We start from the raw sequence: 27061 nt of genomic DNA on the forward strand, positions 1-27061 counted from the left end.
AGGCAGGAGGCATCTTCAAGCTGAGAGATTTTAAGGTACCATGTGAGGGAGAGTAAGAAAATGTGTGAGGCGGCTGGGGAGTAACGAACAGAGCTGACGCAGAAACACCAGGCAGCCTGAAGATGGCGCCGAGGCAGCGTGGACGCCGCTCACAGCCTAGAGACGGTGCAGCGAGGGCAGCCTGGAGGCCCCTCAACGGCGATGGCACCGAAGGACATGGAGGCAGGGCTTAGAGAAAGCACTGAAGCCTGAAGAGAGGCCAAAGATGGCTCTGAGGCGGTTTGTACGCCTCAGTCAGACCCGGGGCGGCACGAAGGAGATTTGCACCTCAGGCATTTGCAGTTTGAGCCTCCAGCCTTGCAGATGGACAGGCAGAGAGCTCTTTAGGCCCCTCACTCTCTACCTAGAGGCTGTGGAGGGACCTGCCCTGGTTTTCTCTCTGCTAAACACACAACAAATGGTATGTTGGGGAGTTAATGCGGGGAGGAAGGAGGTGGTTAGTAGTCAGGTGCAATGTCCCGTTAGCTGTTCAGAGCAGCCAGAGGGGATGTGGAGCTGTTGTTACACTGTTCAAGGAAAGGGTCTTGCCTCACAGACATTGTTCATTTACTACTTGTTGGCTTTGCCAGCTTGTTCTGTGTTCCCATCTGTACCCTTCAGCTCTTCTTTGCAGTAACAAACTTTGATTCAGTGCTGCCTATGGGGAGCTACAGCAAGGTACTGATACTTCCTGGAGCTCACAGTGTATGCCTATGTGGACCTACATGGTGCATGGCCATGCACCTGTGTGCTTTAGCTGCGTGGTAATGGCCAGGCTCTGAAGGGGCTGGAGAGAAGAATAAGCTGTGGTCCGGGAGCAGCATTAACTGTGTCTGAAATGATAAGCCTCCTTAAGTGGCAGTCTAAAACCTATTGTTCTGAGTATCAGAAATTGGTAATTCTAGCTTAACATTTCTATATTGTCAGGATCTTTCCAGTATAAAGGTATCTGAACAGATACCAGCCCAACACCTCCAGATTCCTGTGAGGCCATTGCCTCTTGACCTGTGGAAAAGAATAGTGAAAACTGAGACCTTTTTGACTTTTAGTGATTGCTGTTGCTGTGTTGTTAAGTGATAAATTGCATCAGCTGTTCTTCTGTACTGGGACATGGCACAGAGGAGAGGATGAGATCAGAGGATGTTGTGTCTTCTGTGTACACAGACAAGGTGGGAAGCTATGTAAAAATAGCAACAGCTGTATCTTCTGACCAGCTTCCACCAGCTTACCATGTTTATCTATTAAGACTGAAGTGCTGTAGGGTAGCCTTAAAATTGACTGTGGAGTCAGCTGGTGATTCTGATGTTACAGGGCTGTTACACAGATAGATGATGAGCCTGAGAAGGAGGGCATGCTCCAGCCATGTGTTTGTGTTAAACAAGTTTTAATGTTAACTGTGCATCTGCTGGACAGTGCACAATCCCCAACCTGCTCCTCAGTAGCAGCAAGCTGGTCAACATCCAGAATCCAGTGATGAGAGGGGGTTTTCTCAGTGCCCAGTGGGGGCCAGCTTGAAGCAGGGAGCAAGGTGCTTTGCCTGCTCTTTGCAGCCTGTATCCTTTCTAGCAGATCTTGGCCACCTGACTGATTTGTTGCATCCCAAAGCAGTTGAAATGTGAGGGAACTTGAGCAATTGTTAAAATCAAATGTTCAAAACTACATAAATAAAGATGCTAAATTTACAGTGTAAAACCAAACATCAATTTGACACACACTTCAGCCATGCTGTAGGTAGTATCTGTAGTCACTACGGGGTTCTCATTTCTTCTTGACCCTGATCATCACCCTGTGGAAAGATTCATGTTTCATTTTACTACCATACCAACCAAAACATTAAGTCTATGGGAATGTGATCATTAAAGCTGGCTGGAAGAGCAACTGATTTTTTTGGTTGAAATACAAAAGCGACTTTTAGTCCAGTCTTGGGACGGGATCTGTAGAGCTTCTCTGGAATCCTGATTGCATAGCTAGGATGTGAGTTTTTGAGTCAAAAAGGGCTTTGGGTCTTTTTTTTTCTTTTTTCTCCACGTAAGCTTGGGAAACAAAGATCAACGTTTGACTTCAGAATGTGAAAAAAAAATATTCTTGAGAATTTCTCTCTGTGAGCATGTGGGCACTGGTCTTTCCTCTTCCCCACTTTTTCATTTAATTATAGACAAAGTCCTATATTCAGTGAAGTCAAAATATAACTAGGACCTTGTGTTTGGATGACTTAAGGGCACATAGCTACAATTACCTTGACACATGGGTGAATAACTTGTCTAAGGTTATCACACCAAGTGCTTGTTTGGTGGTTTCTTTTACTTGATTAAGAGAAGTTGTGCAGAATGTCATGAGCTTGGGACATGAACAAAACAGGGAGACAGTGCAGGGGGTTCTGAAAGGAAGAAGACATAATGATGACTGTAAGATGACAGAAGCCAGTGGGGAGTGGTAAAATGAGAGGACTGCCATGGGAAGCTTATGAGGTTAATGACATGCAGCTATGGATGAATGGATTTTGCATGGACCCGGATCTTGGATCTGATCCAACTGCAGCCCAGTTCTAAAGGAAAAGCCTATAAATCAGTCCAAGGATTCTGGTGAATCGTGCTTTGTGCTCATGGTTTGTGATGTAACCAGCAGTTCTTGATGGAATTACAACTGCCCTGCTCACACTCACCTGCTACTTGCTCTGTATTAAGTTAACAACAGTAAATAAACTGTGTATTAGATTTCAAGCTGACCTATTCATGCCAAATGAATTCGTCTTGCCCACAGGCTGCCCTAATTTAAAACATATGTATCGATTTAAATCCTGTTGCTTCCATGCATTAAGCTACCGTTTAGATTTTTGCCTCATCAATATTCTTCACCATTTTGAATAAATGTATAGTTTATTGTGGGTTTGGATCAAAAGTGTTCTCTGATAGAATTTTTTTTTTTTTTTTGGTGTGGAAGTTGGTGGAGGAGTAGAAGTGAGGTGGACTATGGTATTGTACAGCACTTACACCTATCACCTGAAACCAACAGAAGACACTACTTTGTTCTTGTACAGGCAAAACCTTCATTAGAATCAAAGGAAGTTCGCTTTATTTGCAGGAAAGATGAGGTCCTTGTTTAGTGAAAATGCAACTGAAGTCAGGAGAACTATTGTGCGATAGTATATTTCCCATACAGCAGTATAAGTCTTGTAGAACACAGATAGAAGTTTTCAGTTTTTCCCAGACTTCTAAGGGGTGAAAGAATTTTGTATGTAAAATAGAGTTTCTCCTCAGAAGAATTTTTAAAAAATTAGAGCCTAATGTCAGACTCCAAAGAACGTATTTAGGCCTCTGAATAAGTAGCCTGGGCTTTTCACAAGTGCTGAGTTCTGCCAACCCTCACTGCTCTTAGGATACAGATTCTAAGGCTGAATGTCGTTTGGCTGTATGTTCTTGCAAAGGAATACTAAGAATATGCAGTAGGTCAAAGTGGCTCCTTATCTTTGTGCAGAGATAAGGGCTGCTGTTCCTCCTAGGAAACAGTGTCTTAGAAGCGGAAGGCTGCACTTCTTATCATTCAAGTATGTGCCATAAAGGGGTAAAAATAGGGACATTGAGGATAAGAAAGCTGAAACCAAGGCACCTGCTACCCACAGAAGGAAACTTGGGAATGAAATAAGACTGAGAGCCTCTTCTGTTTTTAATACTGCAAATCTTCACTTACAGGAGTAAATAATTTGCGTGTAAAAACCTCTGAGATTACTGATATGAGAAAAGGCTTGCAGGATTTAGACTCCTGACTTTACCATGCAGACTAAATTCCGTTTACTGAGTTTTGCAGAAGTTGAAAATGTCAGAGTTGGCTGAGAGAATTAGATTTCAATACCTATTAAACATTTGGGACATACTAAATCCCCATTGAAAATCCTTTAGCTTGTGACCTAAACAGAATCGATTAAACAGAAAAGTTGAGATAAGGTATTCAAATTTTATCACTGTTGCCAAATAATAGATAGTTCATTCAATCTCACAATATTTTAATCCAGTATTCACTTTGCTGTGATATGTAATACAGGCTATTTACAATGATTGCCATTCTTTAAATGCCAGTTTCCCTTTAAAACAAGCAGCAGCAACAACAACAACCAGCCCCACACAGTGCTCCAAACCTTGTTTGCAAGGATTTTCATTTGCATCACTAATGTACAGATTTACACAGAGCAGAAGGGGATTCCTAGAGATTCTGCCTTGTATACTACCTGCAGCCACACTCTGCCACTTTCATCCCTTCATAGTTATATATCAGAGTGGGCACACCAGCATCATCCTTATAAAGAATGGAGATTGAATCCAATTTTGTTGGAACACAACAGGCCTTGGAAGCTTTCTTTGGGTTTTGGAGATGCACCAGAGTTTGGACAATAGCATGTTTTGTTGGGGTAACATTATCTGTCAGAGGGAAGAAGCAACCTCCTTTACACTCAAAAGCCTCATAATCTTTTGGTGCAATGATCCAGGAATCCCAGCCAATCTCTTCAAAGTTCACATGGAGGGAAGTTCTCCGGCAGTGGTTGGCTCCGATGCTTCTCTTGCTTCTGGAGGAATGCTGGTGGGGCCCAGTGATGGCCTTTTCCTCTCCCTGTTCTTCCTCTTCAGACGAAGTGTTGTTCTTTCCTAATTTCTTTATCACACTTCCTTGTTCATGAACAATCATCTCCCGGAGCTCCACTTTGGTCTCTTTTGTCCCATTGCTGCGGTCATTGGAGAACACTATTAACAGGGGCAGATTTTTAGTGTCAGAGGTAACACTGATATCCAGCTTCCCACAAGTGAAACCACCCAGAGCCTTACTCTCTATAACAACCTCTAGCTTGTTTTTAGTCTTCAGTTTGTCTGCCCTGACCCATCTTTTCACAGCGCTGGACACTTCAAACATTTCCCAACCACATTCCTGGATATTATGGGAGACAAGGAAAGATTTGGTACTTTCTGGGTTTTCCCTGTGATCACCATCTAGAACATCATAAATGACCATGTTGCCTTCCAGCCTAGAGAGAGACCCAACTTCCCTGTGACAGGAGATATAAATTCTCAGTTCAGCTCTGGTGATTTCCTCATATCGTGGAATAGAGATGTTGAAGAGCAAGATGTGTTTCTGAAATGGATTTTCTTCTGGTGAAGCTAAAGAAACAACATCTGCAATAGGAAATTAAAACACGTGGTTACAGTGCTTCTGACTGTCCAAGTAACTTGTTTTTAAAAGACTCAGGATGTATTTTTGGGGTAAAATAAGAACATGGCTACCCAGCATTAAAAAAAAAGAAATACCATCTTCTGGCCGAGTTTCAAGGGCAGGGAGTGAAAAGAGGAAATGGAGGCCCTGGTGTTGGTAGTATTTTCACCAACATTGCATGGCCAGGTGAGCGTGTGGAAGGGAGCATAAAGAGTCTGCCTAGAATAAGCTGTGGATGATGTTAGTCAGTATTAAGTACATAAATAAGGCATTTGGGGAGTGTTCAGATTTAGCAATTTCCTAAAGAGATTTTTACACAAAGAATTCCTAAAACCCCGTATGAATTTCCTACTCTTATCATCATGCAATGGGGTGAACTGCCCTCCTAATACAGAGAAGTATACTACATATTTAAGCATGTCTAAGAACTAGCTGTGCTGAGGCTTTTGTTGTTGTCTTCAGATAACTTTGAAAGCAGCTTGGATTACCGGGAGTTCGGGGAAATAGTTTTTTAAAATCCGGAATGAAGCTTCAGGGTCTGTCTAAATTGGGACTTGGTGATAAACAGTCTTTTATGCCCAGGTCCCAGTCCGTCCCAGGCTGGACTCACTGAGCTTATGTGGGTTTTGGTTGGTTTTTTTTTTTTTTTTTTTTCTGCAAAGCTACCAGCAACTCTGCCTTGGGAGGGGCAGATAATTGTCTGGAAGATCAGATTGGTAGTGTTTAAAAGTCATCACTGGCTGATGTCTATTTGATGGTCAATGTAGGATAATTACTCAATCATGATTGGGTTTTGGGGCAATTTTAATTGGCTAATGTTGACACTTCTTCACAGTGTTTACTCACTAAAGAAGTCAGAGAGGAGAGTGAGATATGGCAAGTATAATCTAGCTCATATTGTTAAGGCTTCTTTCCATTTCAGGACTAGGGGCACTAATTTGGGAATTTGGAGTTCTCGACAGTGCTGTTACCTGTGTATGTCTATTTTTCATATAAACAGAAGCTTCGATTCTCCCTGTCTCATTTTTATCACAAGGATTGCATTTACTTCTAACTTCTTTACTGCTTCTTTTGATGGAGCTTTTAAAAGTCTATGTAATGTTACAGAGACAGGGATCTTGAATTTTTTTAGTTGAGACAAGCTTGACTATCCATTTCCATATAGATCTTTCCATCTAACCCAGAATTCTGGGGGAGCACTACTAGTCCTTGCTTGGATCCAGAGACACATTTCTCAGTTGGTTGCTGTGATTTTTAAATATGCAAAGAGCCAACCTGAAAGAAGAGCTCTCTAGCATGGATGTCTCAATTATAGCCAATCAAAAGTTTGCATTCTAACATTAAAACTCAGTTCCAAATCTCTAGCTTTGAGAAACATGATTCATGTAAACGCTGTTATTCAGTGCATCATCTCAGTTGATGCATTTGAGAAGAGAATATTGTAGTGAAAATATCAAAGAAGAAAACTAAAGCTAATTGTATTTTTTTTAAGATTGAAAGAAACTACAGAGCAAGACTACAATCCAAAATTTAAATTTTTTTTTTTTTTAAATAAAGAATCTGTGGAAGTTAGGCACTCAGTTCCCTCTGAATTTAAAAAGAATCTGCGTACCTATGGTCCATGTACTTCTTTAAAAATTCTAGTCCACATATTTCGGACTTCTCCTACCTTCAGTACTGAAGCTCCTTACAATATTGGATGCAGGGATGGAGGACTTGTCTGCAGCATATCTGTTGTATAAATCAATCATGAACTGTGGTGGTTCTTCTTTGGTCTTCACTTGTGAGGGGACTCTTGACAAATTCAAACTCCTTAGTAAATCTGTCTTCATATTCTTCAGGAAAGATTTAAAGTTGAAATGGTTCTCATCTTCCACTTCCCCAGGATCATGAAAATGTGCATCAGACTTTCCCGTAGCTGATAACTTGTCCCAGTCTTCCAAAGGCTTGCCTCTTGTCAAACAGGCAATGATGTTGAAAACAGACAGTGCAGCTAATACTCCAAAATAATGCATTTCTTCTCTATTTACTTTCTGGTGGAGAGACAAGAGGACAAGGGTATTTTAGCTGATTAAAAGTCTTGTTTCATTACACACAGAGGAAAGGATATGGAAGGCAAAAACTGGAATGCTCTTTGCAAATCACTTTCTTGTGTTCTTTTTGCAGTCTGCTTCAAACCCCAGCCTCTTGTCAGTTGTCAAGCAGATTGGTTGTACGCTTGTCCTTATCAGAGTCATTGATGCCATGCTTCAGCTTCTGTTATCTAGCAAAGCTCTTAGTTAATGAAGATTCTGTAAACATTTGACAAACACATGTGGCTGGTGGGAAGGACATTGTATATTGTAAAGAATCCACATTTCACTTTAGGGTCATCATTGCTTAATTACACTCTTCTATCATTTCCTTGCCAACACAGAGAGGCTTTCTTAGGGACGTAGAAGATTACACTGTTTTCATCAAGAATAGAAAATAGGGATCTAGAACAAAATTACTCTATTAGCTGTTAGTAAGTAACATCTCAAAAATTTTTATTTCAGTCCCTTCACATGCCATCAGAAAATCCCTGATCATTTGATGGAGACCTGTGATTCTGCAAGACATGATCTCATGACAATACAAACAACCTTAAAACTTCTTTCCGTTTATCAGCCAAGAGCTATTGTTTGTACACAGTGAAATATCTGTTTTGTCTCAAGTTTGCTTCATGTTGTTTGCAGGCTTGTCCATTTTCAGTTTGATTCCTTTGGTGTATGGGAATTTAGTCTTGTTTTTATAGTATCTTATGTAATACATTTCTTAGATTCTTGATGGCCAATCCATTCCAAGAACAACCAGTCATTATTTCAGTGACCTCAAAATGAAGACAGAACTGGGCCTTCTAAGGCCACATGGAAAGTAAAAGGTCTCTGTGAAGATGCAGAAGATTATCTATGAAGATACTGTTATCCATGAGAATAATAGGCCAAGGCAAAAATACAAGACTGATGACAGATTTTCTCATGATACAGAAGAAAAAAACCCAGTTTATTTATAGACAAAAAAATCACTTGCTGTTTATCTTAATGAATGTATTATGATTTAATCTAATGATACATAAGTGTTTTATCTGTACTATTAATGTATCATTTTTTCTAAGCACGACTCAATCCATACTGTACACGTGCCATAAAGTCCGCATAGTATTATGAGCTTTTACATTAAAAAAAGTCTCATTGCAAAGTCGTGGACAAGATTTTGTCCTTTCTGGCCATTCTTCTCCAGTTTTCTAGCAGTGCATATACAGCATTTAAAGCGGTCCCAGACTTCTCAAATACTCATTTACGTGTCTGTTCAAGTGACAGCTGGGATCAAAGATCCTGGTTAATTACGTTCCTATGGTGTAAAGTCAGAAAGGATTATTTGGCCAAGGATCTTGGTCTCCTGCATAGCAAGACTTATGTTTTACTCAAGGCCTTTGTGTTTCCTACCTGTGTGCAGAGCCCTATTACTTGTGTTTGGCTAAAACGTAACTTTTTAAGGCCCTCCAGAATTTATCTGAAGATGTCAAAGAATCAAAGATTTCTTCAATTTTTGTAGCACTTATTCTAAAAGATTATCACTTACATGTAAAAACCCATGGTGCTTCATTTATTATTTCATTGTGCCTGGCTTCACCTTCTAGACAGGAGTTCTTTTAACTTTCTGGCTGGCTTAAGGAGCCCCATGGTGCTGGCATTTTCTCTCTGTCAAAGTGCTTGTACAGTGTAATCAAGTTACTTCTCAGTTTGCTTTCTGATAAAATAAACAGATTGTGCTTTTTAGTCACATGTTATAAGACATTTTCTCTGGTTTTGCTTCTTTTTTGTGTCTTTTTCTGAATTTGAATGTCTTTTTGAAAAGGTGAACACTGGGGCTATACATAGTTTTCTAGTGGCAGTCCACCAGTGCCACATGCAGAAATAAAATCTTTCCTTATGTGGTTCACTACTCCAGTGTCTATCCATTCAAAGCTTTCATTAGCTCTCTTTACATAGCATGACCCTGGATCCTCATACTGCGCCATAAATCCATCTTATCCACAAAAATTATTTTAAGAGTTATGGCTTTCAAGGGTCAGTCTTTTACGCAGTAGGAACAGCCTCCATTCCTTGTGCCTAGGTACCAAGTTCTGCATCTGTCTACCTTAAAATGAATTTTGATAACATAAAGTGCAGCTAGATCACATGATCTATATGAATACCTCTCTCCTAAATACTGTCTTCTGCAAAGGGGGTTGTTATATACAGACTTCCAGTTCATATATAAAGATGTCAAATAGTGTCAGGCCAAGCGTCAGCTTTGCAGAAACTTTACAATGAAGAGTTTCATTCAGTGGCAATTCTTTTTGAAAGCAGCTCTTTGAGGTTTGGCAGTGAAACAGTTGTTAATTCATGTGATATACAAATAAATTAATATTGTCCAGTGGTTTCTTTTGGTTATGCAGCCTTGTGCAAGTGAATTGAAATACTCCACAAAACCTAGGTACATTCTAGCTGTTGCTGTTACCTCTGGCAATTAAACTGTGGCCTCAAAGAATGTAATTGGATTTGGTTTAGAAAAAAATGTCCTTAACACTTTGCTGGCTAGTATCAGCTGTTTTCCTGTTTTATCTGTCTTTAATCATCCCATATTAATATATCTGCAATTCTTTTAGGATTAGTTAGTGGAATTATCTTGACCTGCTATTTTAAATGTTTGTCAGTAGTAACTTTCTCTAGAAACTTAAACATTGAGTGGAATAGTTTATAGGATGTTCATGGAAATCAAAAGATCTGTTGGAACCAAGAGAGTAAGGGTATCAGTGTCTTCCAGCAGCAGCTGACTGCATTTGTGCCATTTCAAATACAAAGTTTCCTTTTCTAGAGGAAGATTAGACATCCAAATACCAAAGACCCAGAAAGTAGTAGCTTAGACCACTAAACAGATAGTTAAATAGACTTTATTCACATTAGAGAATGGACTGGTACAGCTAAACTCCAAATGAAATAAACTTTACTAATAAAATAATTGTATTGCTTGTATAGTAAGGGTAGGTCTTGAGAGCTGTGCCACTTACAGGTATAATTTTGTTTTGCCCATCCTAAATAACATAGTTTTGCCAACAGACCTTTAAATGCAGGCTAAACCTTTTGGGGTTTTATAGGTATCCTAATGAGTATAGGAGTAGCATTTTCCTTTATGTCCTATTGAGCTTATAACAGATCATAGGATGGTATCTCTTTCCTAATTGCTTGCATCAGCACATCTTGGAAAGAAAGTTTGTACCCAAAGACTAATTCAAGGTATAGAAAAGATTCCTTAAGGAAAACAAAATGCAATAGATGAGAACATAAGCACACTAGGCTAATATATCATGCTGTTCAGAGCTGGTGCTAAATGGGAGCAAGACTAGACCTACAGAAAAGGGTAGATTTTCACAGAGAACAGAAATGCCAGTGACTTAAAATACTTTGAAAAGTTTTATGCTTATGGCTATTAATTTTTAATGTTTCTTTATGCATTAGCATTACTTTGTCAACTGTAGCTGAGTTTCTCATGGTTTATAAAACACAAGACCCTACATTTTTAAGGGAGATCTCTGACAGCAACAGTATACAAAGGTTTGTCCCAGTAGTTCCAGTGTAAATCACTGTAGTACTTTGGGAGAAGAAGAAATGACTAGCTGGATCCATGATCTTTTGGCAGTCATAACTGGCAGTCACTACAAGGTGCCTTAGAACTATCTACTTCTTACTGAGAGCTGTTCGGGAGGAACTGGCAAGAACTGCTCTGAGAGTAACCTTGCAGAGGCTCCCATACACACTGAATCTTGCTTTTATGTAGGTTAGCAGGAAGCACCACCTTTACACACCTCTGTTTTCTGGGAATCTGCACCACATGAGTATGGAATATTGGAAGCAGAAGTTACCTAGCACCTTAGCAGGATAAGAGCCTTCCAGTTAGTCATTCATCAGAAGGTAGTGTGTGTAGTATCCTTCCCCTAAACAACACAACTCTTAATAGGATAAGATAGCGCAGAAGGTTAGACTGTTTCTTCAGGAGGAAACACTCCATATCTTGCACTCTGTGCTACCTCACAGACTTCAGAAGTTTGTTCCACTTGCGGTCTGCCTATGCTATTGTACAGCAGGTGAGTGAAAATGGAATATGTGGCAGGTCTGTCCTGGCACACAGGGACACCAAGAAAGAGGATTGACAGGCACAATGATGGAACATGAGCTCTTAAAGGAGTGCTGCAGTTACAAGGGCTAGCATAAATGCATCAACAGAGGATTGTACAGGAGTTAGAGGGGTGCAGAGACTTTATTTCTATAAAGACTTCTAACGGAACCACTGCCAAATATTGTGTCCCATTTTGATGTTGATTGTTGGAAAAGAAAGTTAATGAAAGTTCTGGAAAGAGTTCAGAAAAGAGCTGTGAGAAATTGTTTTGAGGCTTAGAATAAGAAATTAAAGTATCTATTTAAGTCTTAGCCAAAATGTAATTTGACCCTGCTCTATATACTAAAAATACACAGTGAAAGTATTTTGGATAATAGATAAAAGGGATCTAATAAAATAGGTTACAGTAAGATCCAGTGAATTGAAGCTAAAGCTCAGCAAATTCAGACTAGGATTAAGCCACTGCATATGAACAAAGAGTACTACCTTTTGGAACAACTACTTGTAGTCCAGTAGAGATATTCTATCACATGAAGTCTTTAAAGCCAAATTTATGCATGTTTTTCAAAGGTATTCCCAAGCTCAAAACAGAAGTTCCATAATACATGGTGCAGAAACTACTGAGCAAGGTTCTTTCATCTGTGCTATGCAGGAGGTCAGTCTAGATGATCATAGTATTCCTTTCTGTCTTTAATCTGTTGAGGTGCATTATGACAAGCTTAACATGTATTTACATGTTTCCATCTAATTAACAGAATGTAGCAGAGTGCATTTATAGAAAGACAATTCAACTATTTTTAGATACTACTGTACCTTTAATTTATTAGCTTTTGTTAAAAGCATGTAACAATCTAGATGATATAAAGTATAATTTACAAAAATATAAATCTTGGTTATTTTATTTTTAGTATTTCAACATATTATTATATAGTATGTGTTACTCAGAGAATATGTTTAACAACCTGAAATTATCCAGCAAACCAAAATTGTGGGATATTACGTATGTCTTTTGTAGAACAAATTATATATTCGGGAAGGGTAACCAAGAATGGCTATATTAATATACTGTTTATATGAAAGCTTATGCAGTGCACTATACTTGCATCTTGGAAAAAATATACATTTTAAGCCCTTTATTACAGCATTTTCCAGTATAAATATGCAGATTAAGAGTATGAGTGTTTTAGGCAAAAAGTTTTGATTTGTGTACAAAAGTGATATTCTAAAATAAGCCTGCCTTTGCAAGTTCACTTCCCATCTTCTTGGTTAACTGAAGAAATAAAATAGTCAGAAAAATAGCATATAAAAACATATTTTAGTCCTTTGATTATGGAAAACTTTACACTTAAATTTCTCACTAAACACCAGGTGTCTTGGCTAGGTGGGTTAGGAAGATATTTGTAAAAGTATTGAATTCCTGGAAGATGAATATGAAAGACAAATGATGACAGTAAGACATATCCTTCCAGGTGAGCATGTGTATCATTTTAGTCTCTCCGCATGCTTTCTGTAGAGGAATTGTAGGCTTGCGTTCATTCATCAACACAAGTGGATTAATTTCCCATTTACAACTTTCCCAGCGTAGTCAGGCAGGATGCATGGGTCTCGTTAAAGATGTGTTTGTAACAACTTATCGGCAGGCACAAGTTTCAACCGACATACTGGGATATACCTTTAAAACAACGTTTTTGTTCTCATCTAAGAACAGGACACTGAGTGAGCTCATTTTGTCAGGAACACAGCAGGGTTCTGGGATGCCAGGAATAATTCCTACTGCTTTTACGATGCTCTGGATTGTAGCATGGTTTGATGGCCGGACAATCTGGAACAGAGAAGGAAATAGTTATCGCTTCATTTATAAGCAGTCACTTTCCCAGATGGACTTGGAAAATGACAACAATTTTTTTTTGTTTGTTTCTCAAAAAAGTGAATATATGCGATGGAGTCACAGGGCCATGCAGCATAGTCAGTCCCTCACACTTCCAGCTTTCCTGTGCAGGGTGTATCCAACAGGTATTTTGTGTTCCTTATGCTGCCTTCATAAATACCAGAGGAGGGCACTGGTGGCACAGCCAGCAATCAGTAGCCTGAAGAAAGAATGTCCCTGACTGCACCTACTAGATGCTGGAGGCAGGCATGCCGGAGGAAAGGACTAAGGTGGGGCACACTTCTAAGTCGTAAGATGTTATCTTTTGTTTTCTTAACCTCCTGTCTGACTTGGAAAATTGGCTACTGTAAGTATTTCCAAAATAACTATCCCTATGTTCCAGTAGTATTTCTCCTCAGGTATGCTACCCTGGAATTAGTTACTTTTTCCTGGAGTAACTACTCTCTTTTAAAAGAGCAGAGTGCTCCAGAAGTAGTGTCCACAGGGGGGAGTTACTCTAGAATAGTCAAACAACCTGACAGAGCCTTTATGATCATAACTCCATGACAAACAAGTACTTCATACCTGTAGTCTTTGCTTCCCTCTGCCTTCCTCACCAGGCTTCCTCCCGCCCCACCCCAAACTAGCCTTGAAGTGGGAGAAGAAAACAAAAGGCTGGGAGGGCAGGAAAAGTATAAAGTAAGGTTTCACAGCAGCTTTACATCTATATACTGCTCAGGGAGCCACAATTTTATTTCTACTATTGATTTTTGGATGCAGTGAACAACACAGGGAAAAATATTTCAGAAGAGGAGGCAGCCATTTGGCATAACAGCAGTGAGAATAAGAAAAAGTTAAGAAATGTAAATAGTACACTGTTTAGTAGTTAAATGTAACTCTTCTCTTTTTTTAGCCTTTATTCACAAGCTACACTTGGCCCTTGTAGTCTAAGCAACTGAATAGTACTAAACAGTTTTCACCACTTCCGTTGCTCTAGGTACATAGATAGAGTCAAGCAGAGGTTTACTGGTGACAGAGTGACAGCCTTTCTTTGTCATTCCATCCTTAGCATAGCATGGAATGCATGTGCTCATTACATGAGGGAATAGTGTGGCATGCAACCCACCACTGAGGCTGAAGCTTCAGTGACTTCTGTTCAGTTGCCTTGTTTGAATATTGTCCCAGCAAATTAGTACAGTAACACTAGGAAAATGCTGTTAGTCACATCAGGCCTTTTGCTACATTTTCAGAGAGTTTTCTGCACAGATCTGGTATATGTGGCACATGAAATCTTTCATCACTATTGGTGCATAGCTGTATATAGGCTAGAAAATGACATATATGGGACAACAAATAGGGACTTTGCACACGTCCACATGGAAGCAGATACTTCAAGTGAGACGAATTAATGTCTCCTATATCTTCTGTATTTTTTCAAATAATAATTGAGTATATGCAAAACATGATCTTCCATTTCAACATGAAAAGTTATGTAGTCCATGGGTATAAGAAAGGAGCTATTTTTTAGGATAATTCAGTTTTGAGACATTTGATTTAAGTGTAACATATCAGCAAATCAGATCCAAACCTTAATTGCTATTAAGGCTTTCAGGTCGTTCCTTAACTAAAGTGACCTCATTTGAGCCATTACAAAGAGGAACTGTGAAATCCGTCCTTGATCCTTCAGGGCTTCAGGATAGCATCCCTATAGCCAAGTCCCAACAAGTGACCAATCCTGGTAATTGCCTTTCTGTAATTAGCATATGTTGGCATAATTAACAATAGCTTGGTCTTTCATGCCACCCTTCATCTTTAGATTTCAAAGTTGTCTACAGACAAGCAGCAGTGAATTAGTCTCACAGCTGCTATGTGAAGTAGAAATAAGCTTCTACCCGCCTTGGCCATGTCAGCAAATCTGGACAGCAAGAGAGAGAAGGAAGTAGCTTTCATGTGTTTAAGCAACTGTAGAGTTTAGAAATTCGAAGAACTGGAGCTTCTAGAATCAAGTTCTTACTTTAACCTTTATGAAAAATGTCCTGAAGTGTTCCTAGCACCTGTATTATTTCATATTGTTCTTTGAAACAGTCACAGATCCTAATGTGCTACTGAAACAGAATTTGTTGACCCCATGCAGCGGATAGCCATCACTACCCTCAGTACCAGTTACTGACTTAGAGGATTCCTGGGTTTGAACCTGCAGAAGATACTACTAGGATCTTCTCCAGCTGTGCAGTGTCTAATATCTGCAAGGAATAAATAGATGTGAGCAAAGTCTAGTGTGAGCAGCTGTCTACCAAGACAACAGCCCTAATTAGGTTTCTAATGCCTGCAAGTGTATACGCTATGCACAAAAATGCTTATAGAGAAAAATGCTTATTATGCACTATTACTCTGTACAAAATCTGGCTGCCTGAGCCCTACATCCACAGCAGAGCCAGACAGCACATCCATCCCACATCCAGCCAGGCTCTGAATTTTCCAGCCCTTCTGGAAACCTGGCACAAGTGTTCAGTGATCATGGGCTAGGCTTCACATTAGCCTTTGTACCGATGTGCTAAAGTGGAAAGCTTGAAATAATGAGTTGAATGCCCAGTAGTGATGGCTCTGAGGAAGTGCTAATGTTTTAAATGCTGGCTACCAAGTTATACACAGCAGGCCAGTTTCTGCTCTTACTTAAGCTCTAGGACAATCCTAGCTTAGGAACATTTTGGGCCTCAGAAAATAGAAGGATGGTCATATAGCCAAAAAGCAATTGAACAGCAGGTTTGAAATACTTTAGGCACTCCCCTTCTGCCTTGCTTACAGCCCCTTTAAAGTCTGTTTTATCATGAATTTGCCCCTCAAAAAACACCCCCTACCCCCCGTCTTAATAAGCAATACTTCTTAGCTTCAGGAAGGTTTTGTTTTCAGGTTTGAATTCAACTCTCAAAATGAAACTCATGAACTGATACACTTACAAGGATGAAATAAAGGGAATTTTAATTACTGTAGACCAGGGAAAGGGTATGTTCCCACTTACTTCTACCACACATAGGACTAGCATTTGTTTGGCAAATGGAGCAGTACAGCCAGCCATTATTAACCATATAAGCTAGTCTTCCCTTCACAGTTCAGGGAATAAGAACTTCAGCAGTAAGATAGGTGAACTTGCTATGACAAGATTTGTACCAGAGCTGTTTTGTATCTAGATCAAGAATTGCAGTTATTAAAGTAGATGTGCAGAGTGATGTACCGGTACTTTAAGAAAAAAAAAAAAAAATCATACAATGTGATGATTCTCAACATGCCAGGTATATAAGTATAATTCTATCTCCACAATTCTAAAAGAGTACCTTGGAAATAAGTTATCTGTTGTCCATCAAAGGTTGACTGTGTAGACCAAGTCTTCATGAATAGCCTTAATCTGGCCTTTGATTTAGGAGTGCCAAGATCATATGCATGCTTTCCTGACTTAGGGTATATATGCAAGAACAAAAGCTGTTTCTCCCTCCATAATATTTAGAAATTCTTACGCTCTGACCTGAAGCTTCATTCATGCTGATGTTCTAGTTATCTCTGTTCATTTGGAAACCATCATTTTAAAAAGTTAGAACTGTGAATCTGCCTCTATTCCCCGCCCCTTAAAAATACAAAGCTAACAAAAAGCAGACCTCTTCCAAATCAAACCCAATCAAAGAGTGTGTCCAACCAAAGATCCCCAAATCTATGTATCTGTGATTTAGTTTTAAATTTCTCTGATATTTTTGTTTGTTTTGGTTTTTTTGGCACCAAGATGCTAGTGTAGCCACATTAATTTATCTAGAAAACAGGTATCAAAATGAGAAGTAAAGTGGGTTTGATTTACAGGGGAATATATATTATACAGCAAGTCTAGATATGACATTAAATAAGTCAGCAATGTAAGTTTATTAAGTATCGCAGCTAGAAACAGATCCACTGTCTTTCAGTTCTGTCAGCTTTTGTGTCATGCTGTTTTGCTCACAAGAAGCCAGATAAGTTAAATGTATCTTCTTCTTTTTTTTTTTTTTTCTTTTTGCTTTGGTATGTACAAATGGTGAATTAGACTGTGGCTCTATGGCAGAGGACTCATATTCCCAGGCTGTGTTTCGTTTTGGTTAAGTTAAATGGTGATTCTGTTGCATGATCTCTTTATACTACAACAAAAAATGAAGTTGTACGTGAGCCTGTGCAAGCTTTAATTTTTACCAGACCATGTATCAATCTTAGTATATACATGGTTCAGCATCGACCAGCTACACAAGAACATGTGCTCAGATTTGTACACTGTACAGTAATGTCTGGATTTCCACTGTTCCTGGACTTAAACTAGCCTGCCTATCTACTCTTCCTGAAATCATACTACTTATTTCAACACAAACACACATCAATCTCCCTGTTTATAAACTATGGCAGATTCCTGTCTCAGAGCTTTGAACTTCTCTGCTGTAAAAAACTATACATTATTTATGTGCCAAGTGACCACATGCAAAAATGTCAGTAGAATAAATAATCAGGCCATTTGTAGGTAGAATTGCAAAATAATTACAGTTTCTAAACATGCAGGTTATGCAGTGCTTCAAATCCTCCTCTCCGCCATTACTTGAAAGTCCTATAAAATGCTGATAATTCTTGTGCTATATAGGATTGCCAAAATTTCTACTTCTTGCCATAGAGCAAGTGAGTGGGAATGGGCCAAACCGAATTGGAGCAGGAGTTCATGCTTGCCTCACTATTAGCAAATTTTACGCTGCTTCTATAGGAGGAATCCAGTACACTAGCTTTAGAGTGTTACAGGCAGCTATGTAGCTTTTCCAGCCACATAAGGTAAATCAGCTTTTTTGTTCCAGCAGGATTATCTTAATTTTAAGAATTTAGTAAATTAAAAAAGCACCAGAGGATTTTGAGACACAAATATCAGCTTAATCAGCATTCTTATTTTCAGAGTGACAAGCAGTTCTTTAAAGTTAAAAAAATCTCAGCATCACTACTTTGCATTTTTCTCCTAAGGTATTACCAGTGGCATTCAGAAATACTCTGAAACAGTAGCTTGTTTTATTATTAGCATATAATACTTTATACTTCTACTACCACAACAGAGTAGTTTGATGATTTAGTGTGTGTAACCATATTTTAATAAGCTGCATAAGTCTTTATGGTTTCAAGATATAAGATGAGAAATTGCAAGATAAACCTGAGACATTTTTCTTATTCTTCAGATTACATTTAAAGATAACTTGGAATCTTTCTGCACTCTGATGAATAAGTTGATGGAAACGATATTGCTTAAATTATTTAGGCTGAAAATTATTTAGGCTGAACAAGGCAACAGAACACAGTGAAAAAGGTAAAAACCTAAAGGAAAATCTAACTAAAGAAGTAATTGGATAGGCAGAACAGTAGATCTACTGTTTGCAAGCTAAGAACAAAAAAAGTACTACCTTGGGCATTGGAAATTCACATGCCCCTGCACAGTAGTAGGCATCAAATGATTTGGGAGATATGATCCATTCATTCCAGCCAATATCAGCAAAGTCAACTTTCATGTATCTTCTTGAACAAATCCTTGGCTCATTCCATTGTTTTCGCCTTGCTTTCTTCATTGTTTTCTCATCGAAATTTAGCACCTGAGACTTTGTAAGTGTTTCTGTATTGTCTTGCCCTTTCCTCCTTCGGTCTTTGCGTGAGGCTTTTGGTTTCAAGGACTTGTAGGCATTCTCCCATATGTCATGTTTGTTGTATTTATTGTTGTTATAAACGACTTCTGGCAACTCATTGTTCTGAATAGAGCTAGAGAGGTACGTATCCCTCCTCACTCGGGTATCAGTAGAAGCATTAGGGGATAGATTTGGGTCACCGTCATTGGAAGGGAATGGATCATAACGCTGTAGGGTGACTGCCACACTGTTAGGTTCAGAGATTGCAAGATCATTGGCATAAACTAGTATATAAGGTAAATGACTGGCAACCTGTTCAGGGAAGCCCTGGTGTTTCTCCCCAGAATCAAGCTCAGTGCAGAGAATGAGTTCTCCAGCCCGTTTTGATTCTTTTATGATGTGTGAAATGTCCTTTGCATGCCAAGCCCCTCGCCTTTGAAGAAACACAGTGATGTTCCCTTTCACTAGTCCATAGGCAGAATTCTGGTGAATGCTTTGGAAAATGAGGTTAAGCTGCAGGATCGGAGGCAGGTGAAGGAGGCGGCAGGATGAGTTCTTGGACCGTTTACAAAACACTTCCCGGTACCGAGGTCGTTTGTCAGCATAGAAGTGAAAAGTGGCAGCAAGGATCATCTCTGAATCCTGCATGGATGTCAGATTGAAGCAGTACCAGGGCTTCTGGGCCAAGAATTCTGCAAGAGAGCAAGGAAAACATGGATAAATATCTGAGACAAAAATGGTAGTGAAATCCTTATTCCTCTATAAGTGGATTAGCAAATTTTGCTTTTCACTTACCCACTTCAAATCAGTTAGTATAGTAAGCTTGTCACTTCAGCTTAAAACTATTGCAAATAAGAGGAGGAAAAAAACCCTAACAATATTTAATAGCAATATTACGATAACATTGCGACTGTCCAACACACTGAGCACCTTTTGTATACATGAGGGATAAAACTCTTCCCAGAGATTTTCAGTTTCAGACCGCCTTTCATTCCAGGCAGGCAAAAAAAGCAATCCTTGCTTCTATTTCATTTATAACAAAGTCAAGTTCAGAGAAGCTATCAAATTTGCCCATGGCAGAGCTCAGAACGGTACCTTACTCAGTATATTGGATGAAAACCAGGTTTACAGTTAGTATTAAGGTGGTCTAATCTGAAGCTGACTGCAAAGATTCCTGAAAGATCTCTGGGTGCTAACTCTGTGGGCAACAGCATATAAAGTTCATCATCTATAAATAGTGCAAAATAGTGCACAAGAGACTTTTCACAAGGGGGCTGGAAGTAAGCAGTATGACACATTTTGGGGGCCATTACTATTATGAGCAATCCTCTTTTCCAGTATACATCATGTAGGAGATTTGTTTAAAGCACTGTGAAACCTACTTGGTTTCCAAGACTTGTGTTTTGATCTGCTTGAAGTTGGTGACAACTATGGTTGAATAGGAGCTGACTCTTAAAATTCAAACTCCATTTGATATGGCTTCTTTTTAGCTAGTTGAACAATCTGTGCTCGGGTTACATCTCTACCCCCTTCTCAAGGAAGATGAGCAATTTTACACTAATAACTGTTTACACCATGTTTATTTAAACAGTAGAAGCTTCTTTTAGTGTGTTAAAATGTAATCCCAGAATCAAAAGACCATGCCTTCACAGTCTATCATTGTGAAAAGTTACCTTTTTTTTTTTTTTACTAGCTCAAGAGAATACGGGAAGGTGGTGACAGAACCAAGAAGTGATTCCTGTTCTCCCAGGCTCAGACTGGTACTTAGAATGCATCAAAGGACTACAGTGGGTAAGTTTGCACCTTTAGTTAACCCAAGTGGACAACCCTTCTGGTAGCCCTTTTTGACATACCTGGAAATTCTCTGGCAGCAGGGAGAAAAAAAACCCCAAACCAAACAAACCCCAACAAACCCAACAGTCAGTCTTTCCAGAAACACTTAGGTTTGTCTTTCAATGCACCGTGGATGATAAGCCACAGAAATTTTGGCAACAACAGAAAGACAGTACTGTTAACTGCCACCTGTCAGAATGTTCTTCCTTTTAAGCACTGTTTCATTTTAAAGGTGGAAATTAATGGTGCTACATCTCACTAAATTGGTGCTTACTGTCTTACAGTTCATGCTGGATAGAACCGTAATTTGCACTAAACCACAGCAGGTTAGGATGTTCATTAATCCCAGGCCCACATAGACAGTCTGAAAGTACAAATGTTAAAGTACGCAATTTCCATCTACACCATCTGTATTTTTTTCGTGATGCAGTGAAGTGGAACAGCATGTACTGATGCCCACATAGTGGTTTCACAGGTGGTAGAGAGGCTGACAGGAACAGTATTCTGTGATGAGAACCTATTTGTTTCTGTCAGTTCAGGATGGGGCTCCTATCAGTAAACTTTTAATCAACACTAGTCTTATGCACAGGTGCCTCATACTTAAGAGTTTAGATTCTATTAAAGTCTTTGAATCACAGAAATTTCACAAGGCTGCTAGCCTGTTTTTCAGACCAAGGAAGAGAATAATTGTAGTACTTCCTTTAGAATACCAGGCTGTTATTAATGTTTGTTGATTTAAAGAGGCATGTTTTTTTAAAAAAAGAAGTCTATCCACTGCCTATCCCCACCTGAGCTGTGTACAGTTGAAATTTTTAATATTATTTTTAGTAGCAGAATGCTCCTAGCACCATCAATTCTATAGATATGACTATGAAGCATATGCATCGCTAGGATAAAGGTGTTTCAAACACCAGAGTCCCAGGGTTTCAGATGGGAAGGTAACTTGTAATGATAGCTCAGAGAAAGGGAGTTTTAATTAATCTAAATTCTGCATTCTAGAGTGAAACAAACCCTTCAAAAGTCAAAATTCTTTGTAGAACAGAATAAGAATCTGTGAATCTGCAGCTACTGAAAAGCCAGAAGCCTGGAAGTGCAGGCTTTTTAGGAATTGAGGAGACCTGAGTTTTGGATGGAGCATAGTCACATTTATGATATTGCATCAGATCGCTCAGTCTTTTACCAGCCTGTCAACTATGCATTGTTACATTTTCCAGGTCTACTCTCAGTTGAACTGTACTAGCTGTATACATTAAAGCTGTTAATATTTTACTGATTGTATCTACCTCTGATACCTGTAGACAGCTTCAAGTTAGGAATACCAGCAAGATGTGTGGAAGATACATGCAAGAGACTGGTAAAGAAAAAAAAAAAAGGCAAGTGGCCAAGGAAAGAAAATATTAGCCTTTAGTACGTAAGCCACATGGGAGAATGTTACCTTGCAGTAAGTGAAGATGAGCAAAACAGGTTTACGTGGTACTTCTGCTAACACATTTGTGACAAAGAAATATGCAAAGAACTTAATTTAAAATATTTTAAGCTATGAATTATGTTAAAGCAAGGATCTAGAGGCCAGAATTACAGTTCCCTGGGTAATCTTGATTTGGTTTTCTTGCACATATGCATTATGATATAGCCTTAATTAAATGGCTGCTACTTTCTACTATTCACTAAGGCTTTTGCTTCGTTTAGCACAGAAGATGAATGATGTTCAGGGAATGAGCCTGAGCTGCAAGAGTCAATTTATGGGGAAGTTTCATGGCTTAGGTAGCAGGTTGCTGCCATGAAGACCAATTCCCCCCAATCTCAGCAACCTAGATGAAGTTGGACAATAACTTAGTATGCACATTTGGTCACAAACCACTTATGACTTGACTATGTAACTAACTTCAGTCAATTGGTGTTGTTTTCTAAAGCTACAAAGTTCTCTGGAAACTGGAAAGCACCTAAAGAAAAAAAGAACTTGAGAAATTAGTTCATAGACTGTCTCCCAGGTCCTTATCAGAGAAATAATGAACTCTTGTGAACACATGTAGAAGTGAGCTGAGAGGAGGTGGTCAGATATTTGTGAAGCACTCTTCCTGAAGTGGTAAGTACTGCTAGAGGAACACGAAGAAGCATCTGGAATATGTGCAAATAGCACATGCATATATATAGCAAGTGCCTCACATTGAAAATGGAGAAATACTATATATTCATTAACCCAGTTAACACCATCTATACCCTGTAAGGAATATGCAGGATAGCAATACAACTGTGTAGTTGAGGAGGCCTCAATAATGCATATGACAAAGGAGCAAACTAAGTCTGGACCGACATTTTGCACCTCTGGAGTCCTCATCTTGACAGCTATAACTAACACTGATGCTCAAGTGTCCCCTAATAGCTTTAAGCTGCAGCATAGGAATAAAAGGTTACAGATTTTCTGAAATGTACATGTTTTTTAAAAAAAAAAGTAGTAAGTCCATTGCTTGGGATAATGAAAAGGAAATTATTGTAGGTGTAGTCTGTTTCACTTATCTCAATAGGATCAGAATTATCATCTGTATTTTATAAAGAACAGACATTCCATGTCTTGTTAGAAAAACATGCCAATTTCTTCTTTCAGAAGAAAACACTAGAATTCTTTGGAGAAGATAAAGAAAAATATACTGCCAGATAAGGTTCTTCTCCCCTCCTTCATCTTGTGTCATTCTGTGGTCCAATTCAGACTGTTTATTGCTAGGTTGATGAGTTACAAAGAAATACAATTTATTGTCATATCAAAGGAACATTGCAGAGGAGCTTCTGCTTTCATGCCATGTTACTGGGGAAAGATGCGATCCAGTAGAGAAGGTACACAGACGGGACACAGGAAACAGGAGTTTTGGACATAGGTGTGCTTTACTTCCATTGCATGGAAAGACAAGTTACTTCTAGGCATCTCTGCCTTGGTTTCACAATCTGACAGATAAGCAAAATAATATTGATTTGTAATTGGTCAGTACAGTCTATCTGTGGGTAGAAAATGCTGCTGTTTTAGTGTTTTAAACCAGAATTTAAACCACTTAGATTCAAGTAACTTGTTCAGCAGATTAATTGAAAAATGAAGAAGAATATAGTGCAATTTTTACATTCTTCCCAAATCACTCTTGTGGTCCAGGGCCTTACTTGGGTAGCAGCCAGTATCAGCTGCTCAGTCCACAGAAAAGTAAGAGTGATAGCAGGAGATCATGGAATAACCACCCACAGTGGAAGTTCCTTCTTAACCCCTATTATAGTTAGCAGCTGCTAGCTAATGATCTAGAGCATGACAATTTATTCCTCTCCCAAATGTCTGCAGTTGCTTTACATCCTAACTCCTAGATTTCTAGACATTTTCATTAGCCACTTAACCTTCCATGGCATCTCCTCCTCCTTGAATATGATTACTTTTAAATACTATATTTGACATAGGATAGAAATTAAGTTGGGGTGCGCTAGAGAATACAAATTATTGTGCAATATTATAGTAACTGTTTCCTAAAACATGCTATGCTGCATTGTATTCTCTACATGAGACTTAAGCGTAGGAGAAATAGATTGAAACTCACAAAAGCAAATTTTGAATTCATCTATCAGATGTGCCTGTAAAAAAATAGTATTTCTGTCAGTGTAACAAATTATATTCTAGAAACTGATACAGTTCTTATTTTAAGAGCTAAGATCTTAGTTATAGTCTGTAAGAGTTAACCAAAGAAGGAAGACATTTTCCAGAGAAGGTAGTTTGGGTTTCCTTGGCAAAGGATAACAAATTTAAAGAGTATTAACTATGCAAACCTCCTCTTTATTGTTTTGGGGTAAGACTGGGATACTGAAGGTGTAGTTTTGACACGGTATATATGCGCTTCCACCCTCATAATGAAGCCAAGTAAAGCTGGGGAGAGGGAGGTCAGACATCTGTCTTCTCAGGTTTAGGAAGTGCAACGAATTTAAGATCCCGAGCATTTTTAGACGGTCCCGTAGGCGGCACTCTTCCTAACAGCAACTTGCGAGCCTGCAAGACTGGCCGGAGGAGAGGACCTGCGGCTGGAGAACTCGCTACTAGTTTTATGCTCCAAGTATCTCCGAAAAGATCTCTCGACCCGGTGCGATGTGCACCGGGAACAGCGCTTCTTTTGCCCATGGTTTGCAACCGCAGCAACGGAGCCTTTCTGAAGGGAGATACCTTGCCGCGATACTGTCAGGGGAGGGAGGGGAGCCGGGGAAGATGGGAAGCCGCCCGCAGAGCAGAGACACCGTGTCCGTGTAGTTAGCAAGGGCCCCCCCAGTATTCACCCATGGTGACACCCCCCGCAGTCACTGACAACCTCGGCGCAAACCCGTCGCTTTAAAGCGAAAGAGGAGCGAGGGGGCTCCAGCGGCGCCCCCCGCGCCCGGCCCGTCTTACCCGGCCTGGCTTTGAAGCTGCGGACCGTGTTGCCGTCGCCGGGCCGGCTCCCTTCCCGGTTGTACTTCTCGTAGAGCTTTAGCATGTGGACAGCTACCATGTCCTGCGCGATGCTGCCCAGCGCAGGGGGCGGCGAAGAGCCCCCGCGGGGGTCGCGGCCGGGGGAGGACGAGTCGCGGGCGGCCGGCGGCTGGACGGGGCAGGCGGGCTGGCTGCCGGCGCCCTCCCCCGCAGGCGAGCGGCAGCCCCCATGGCCCAGGGCCCACAGCAGGAGGCAGCAGGTCAGGCGGCCGGCCATCGGGGGGATGCTGCGGGGCGGCCGGGCGCAGAGCGGCGGCGGCTCGGTTGCTGCCTGCGTGTCTGGGTCTCCTGGTCGGCCCTGCCGCACCGGGGCGAGGGGGCGGCGGGGCCGGGAAGGGAGGAGGGAGGGGGCGGCCCCCCCCCCCCCCTCCGCCGCTGCTGATGCCGCCTCCGCCGGGCCAATCCCCGGGCCCGGGGGTGAGGAGCTGCGGTCCGGGGGCGGCGGAGCGGGGCTGCGGCGGGGAGCGGGGGCAGCGCTAGGGGTCTGGGTGCGGGGAGAACTCGTGGGAGGGGACACCGCATTCGTCCAACGTGGGGCTTCCCCGCTCTTTTAAGCGTAGCGGGGAAAGGATCTAAATTAATTAGCGCACAGCCGCTGATTGGAGACACATGTCACCGCCGCCGCTGTGGCAGCGAGTGCGGCGGCAGGACGGCACCTTGGCTGCCTTGCGCCAGCGAGGGGCGGGGGGGCTTGAAAACAATTTCTAAAAGATAGAAGGAAATAGATAACAAGCGGGCAGGCAGGCGGTGGGGAAGGACGGGAGGGTGGGTGGATGGCAGGGACGGCATGAAGAGGAAAGGTTGCGCACGTACGTGCAGAAAAAAGTGGAAGGGTCTTTTCTGTTTCGATCGGCAGAGCTTACAGTGCTGTTTTGGAAAGGCAACGCTGTAAATAGTGCTTGTTTCAAGGATCCGGAGAAAAGAGAAGTCCCCGGTGGGTCCACACTCTGGAAGACCCAGTGTGAAATAGCCGAGAGTGCAACAAGGGTCACTGATAATTCTAAGCAGATACTTAAATAGTAGGGGTTAAAGGGGCTGTGCACGGGTAAACTTTCGTCATTGGGCTATTTCTATGTGTGATCTGAAGGAGGAGAATACTGGCCTGAATTTCTGAAGGATTTACATGGCTTAGGTCAGAGGGGGTTGATTTAAAAGTGAATGGTGCATGTTGCACTTATTCATCATGTGACACAGGTAGTTCTGAATCATAGTTTATAGTCACCCAGAGGGTATAAATGCTGCTGTAATGAATAGCAGTTTTAAAGACAACCTGTAAGGAAAGTGGTATATTTTAAGGGAATTTGTTCATTCTGCCTCCTTTTTTAAAGCTTGTCCTCCAGTAGCCAAGACAGTTACTTTTCTTGGAGAGTATACAATGCAATAATTGAAAAATTGTTGGAAAAAGCTACTGTTGCTGTGTATAACACAACTCTTTTGTGATTTTTTGACCTTGGAGTGTCAAATCTGAGCAGATACTATTGAAAGCCTCTGAACCACAAGTTTGTAGTTTTTGGATCATGGCAAAGAAAGGTTTTTTTCTTTTTTAAAATTAGCACCAGGCCACATTGCCCTGTGCCCCTTGAATGTATGAAACGAACAATTTGCAAATACAAATTTGCCCGAATGTACATTGCTAAAGTATCAAACCTCCTATTAATTAATCTTTGCTTATAAATAAGCCAAGCCATCCTTTGATGCCTTTTTTTTTTTTTTTCTCCATGGTAGCATGCTCATGACCTCCACTGGGGGTGTGAGCGAACCTTTTGTTGTTTGCGGTTTTTGTCTGTACTGTTTCTATACAATCAA

The 27061-nt window shown here is 40.4% G+C and overlaps 2 protein-coding genes across 2 annotated transcripts; both read right to left on the bottom strand.

Annotated features, from left to right (window-relative positions):
* Positions 1-3684: 3684 nt before the first annotated feature.
* Positions 3685-7591, bottom strand: GDF2 (growth differentiation factor 2). Its single transcript, XM_009916387.2, has 2 exons — positions 6905-7591; positions 3685-5198 (listed from the first exon to the last, which is right to left on the bottom strand). The coding sequence occupies exons 1-2, from the start codon at positions 7248-7250 to the stop codon at positions 4258-4260; spliced, it is 1287 nt and encodes a 428-aa protein (XP_009914689.1). The 5' UTR covers positions 7251-7591; the 3' UTR covers positions 3685-4257.
* A 4678-nt stretch (positions 7592-12269) lies between these two features.
* On the bottom strand, positions 12270-25632 carry GDF10 (growth differentiation factor 10). Its single transcript, XM_069796546.1, has 3 exons — positions 25175-25632; positions 18721-19628; positions 12270-13237 (listed from the first exon to the last, which is right to left on the bottom strand). Exons 1-3 carry the CDS (start codon positions 25470-25472, stop codon positions 13046-13048), a joined length of 1398 nt encoding a protein of 465 aa, XP_069652647.1. The 5' UTR covers positions 25473-25632; the 3' UTR covers positions 12270-13045.
* Positions 25633-27061: the final 1429 nt, after the last annotated feature.

Source organism: Haliaeetus albicilla, chromosome 11, assembly GCF_947461875.1.
Source record: "Haliaeetus albicilla chromosome 11, bHalAlb1.1, whole genome shotgun sequence".
Classification (NCBI taxonomy): Eukaryota; Metazoa; Chordata; class Aves; order Accipitriformes; family Accipitridae; genus Haliaeetus; species Haliaeetus albicilla.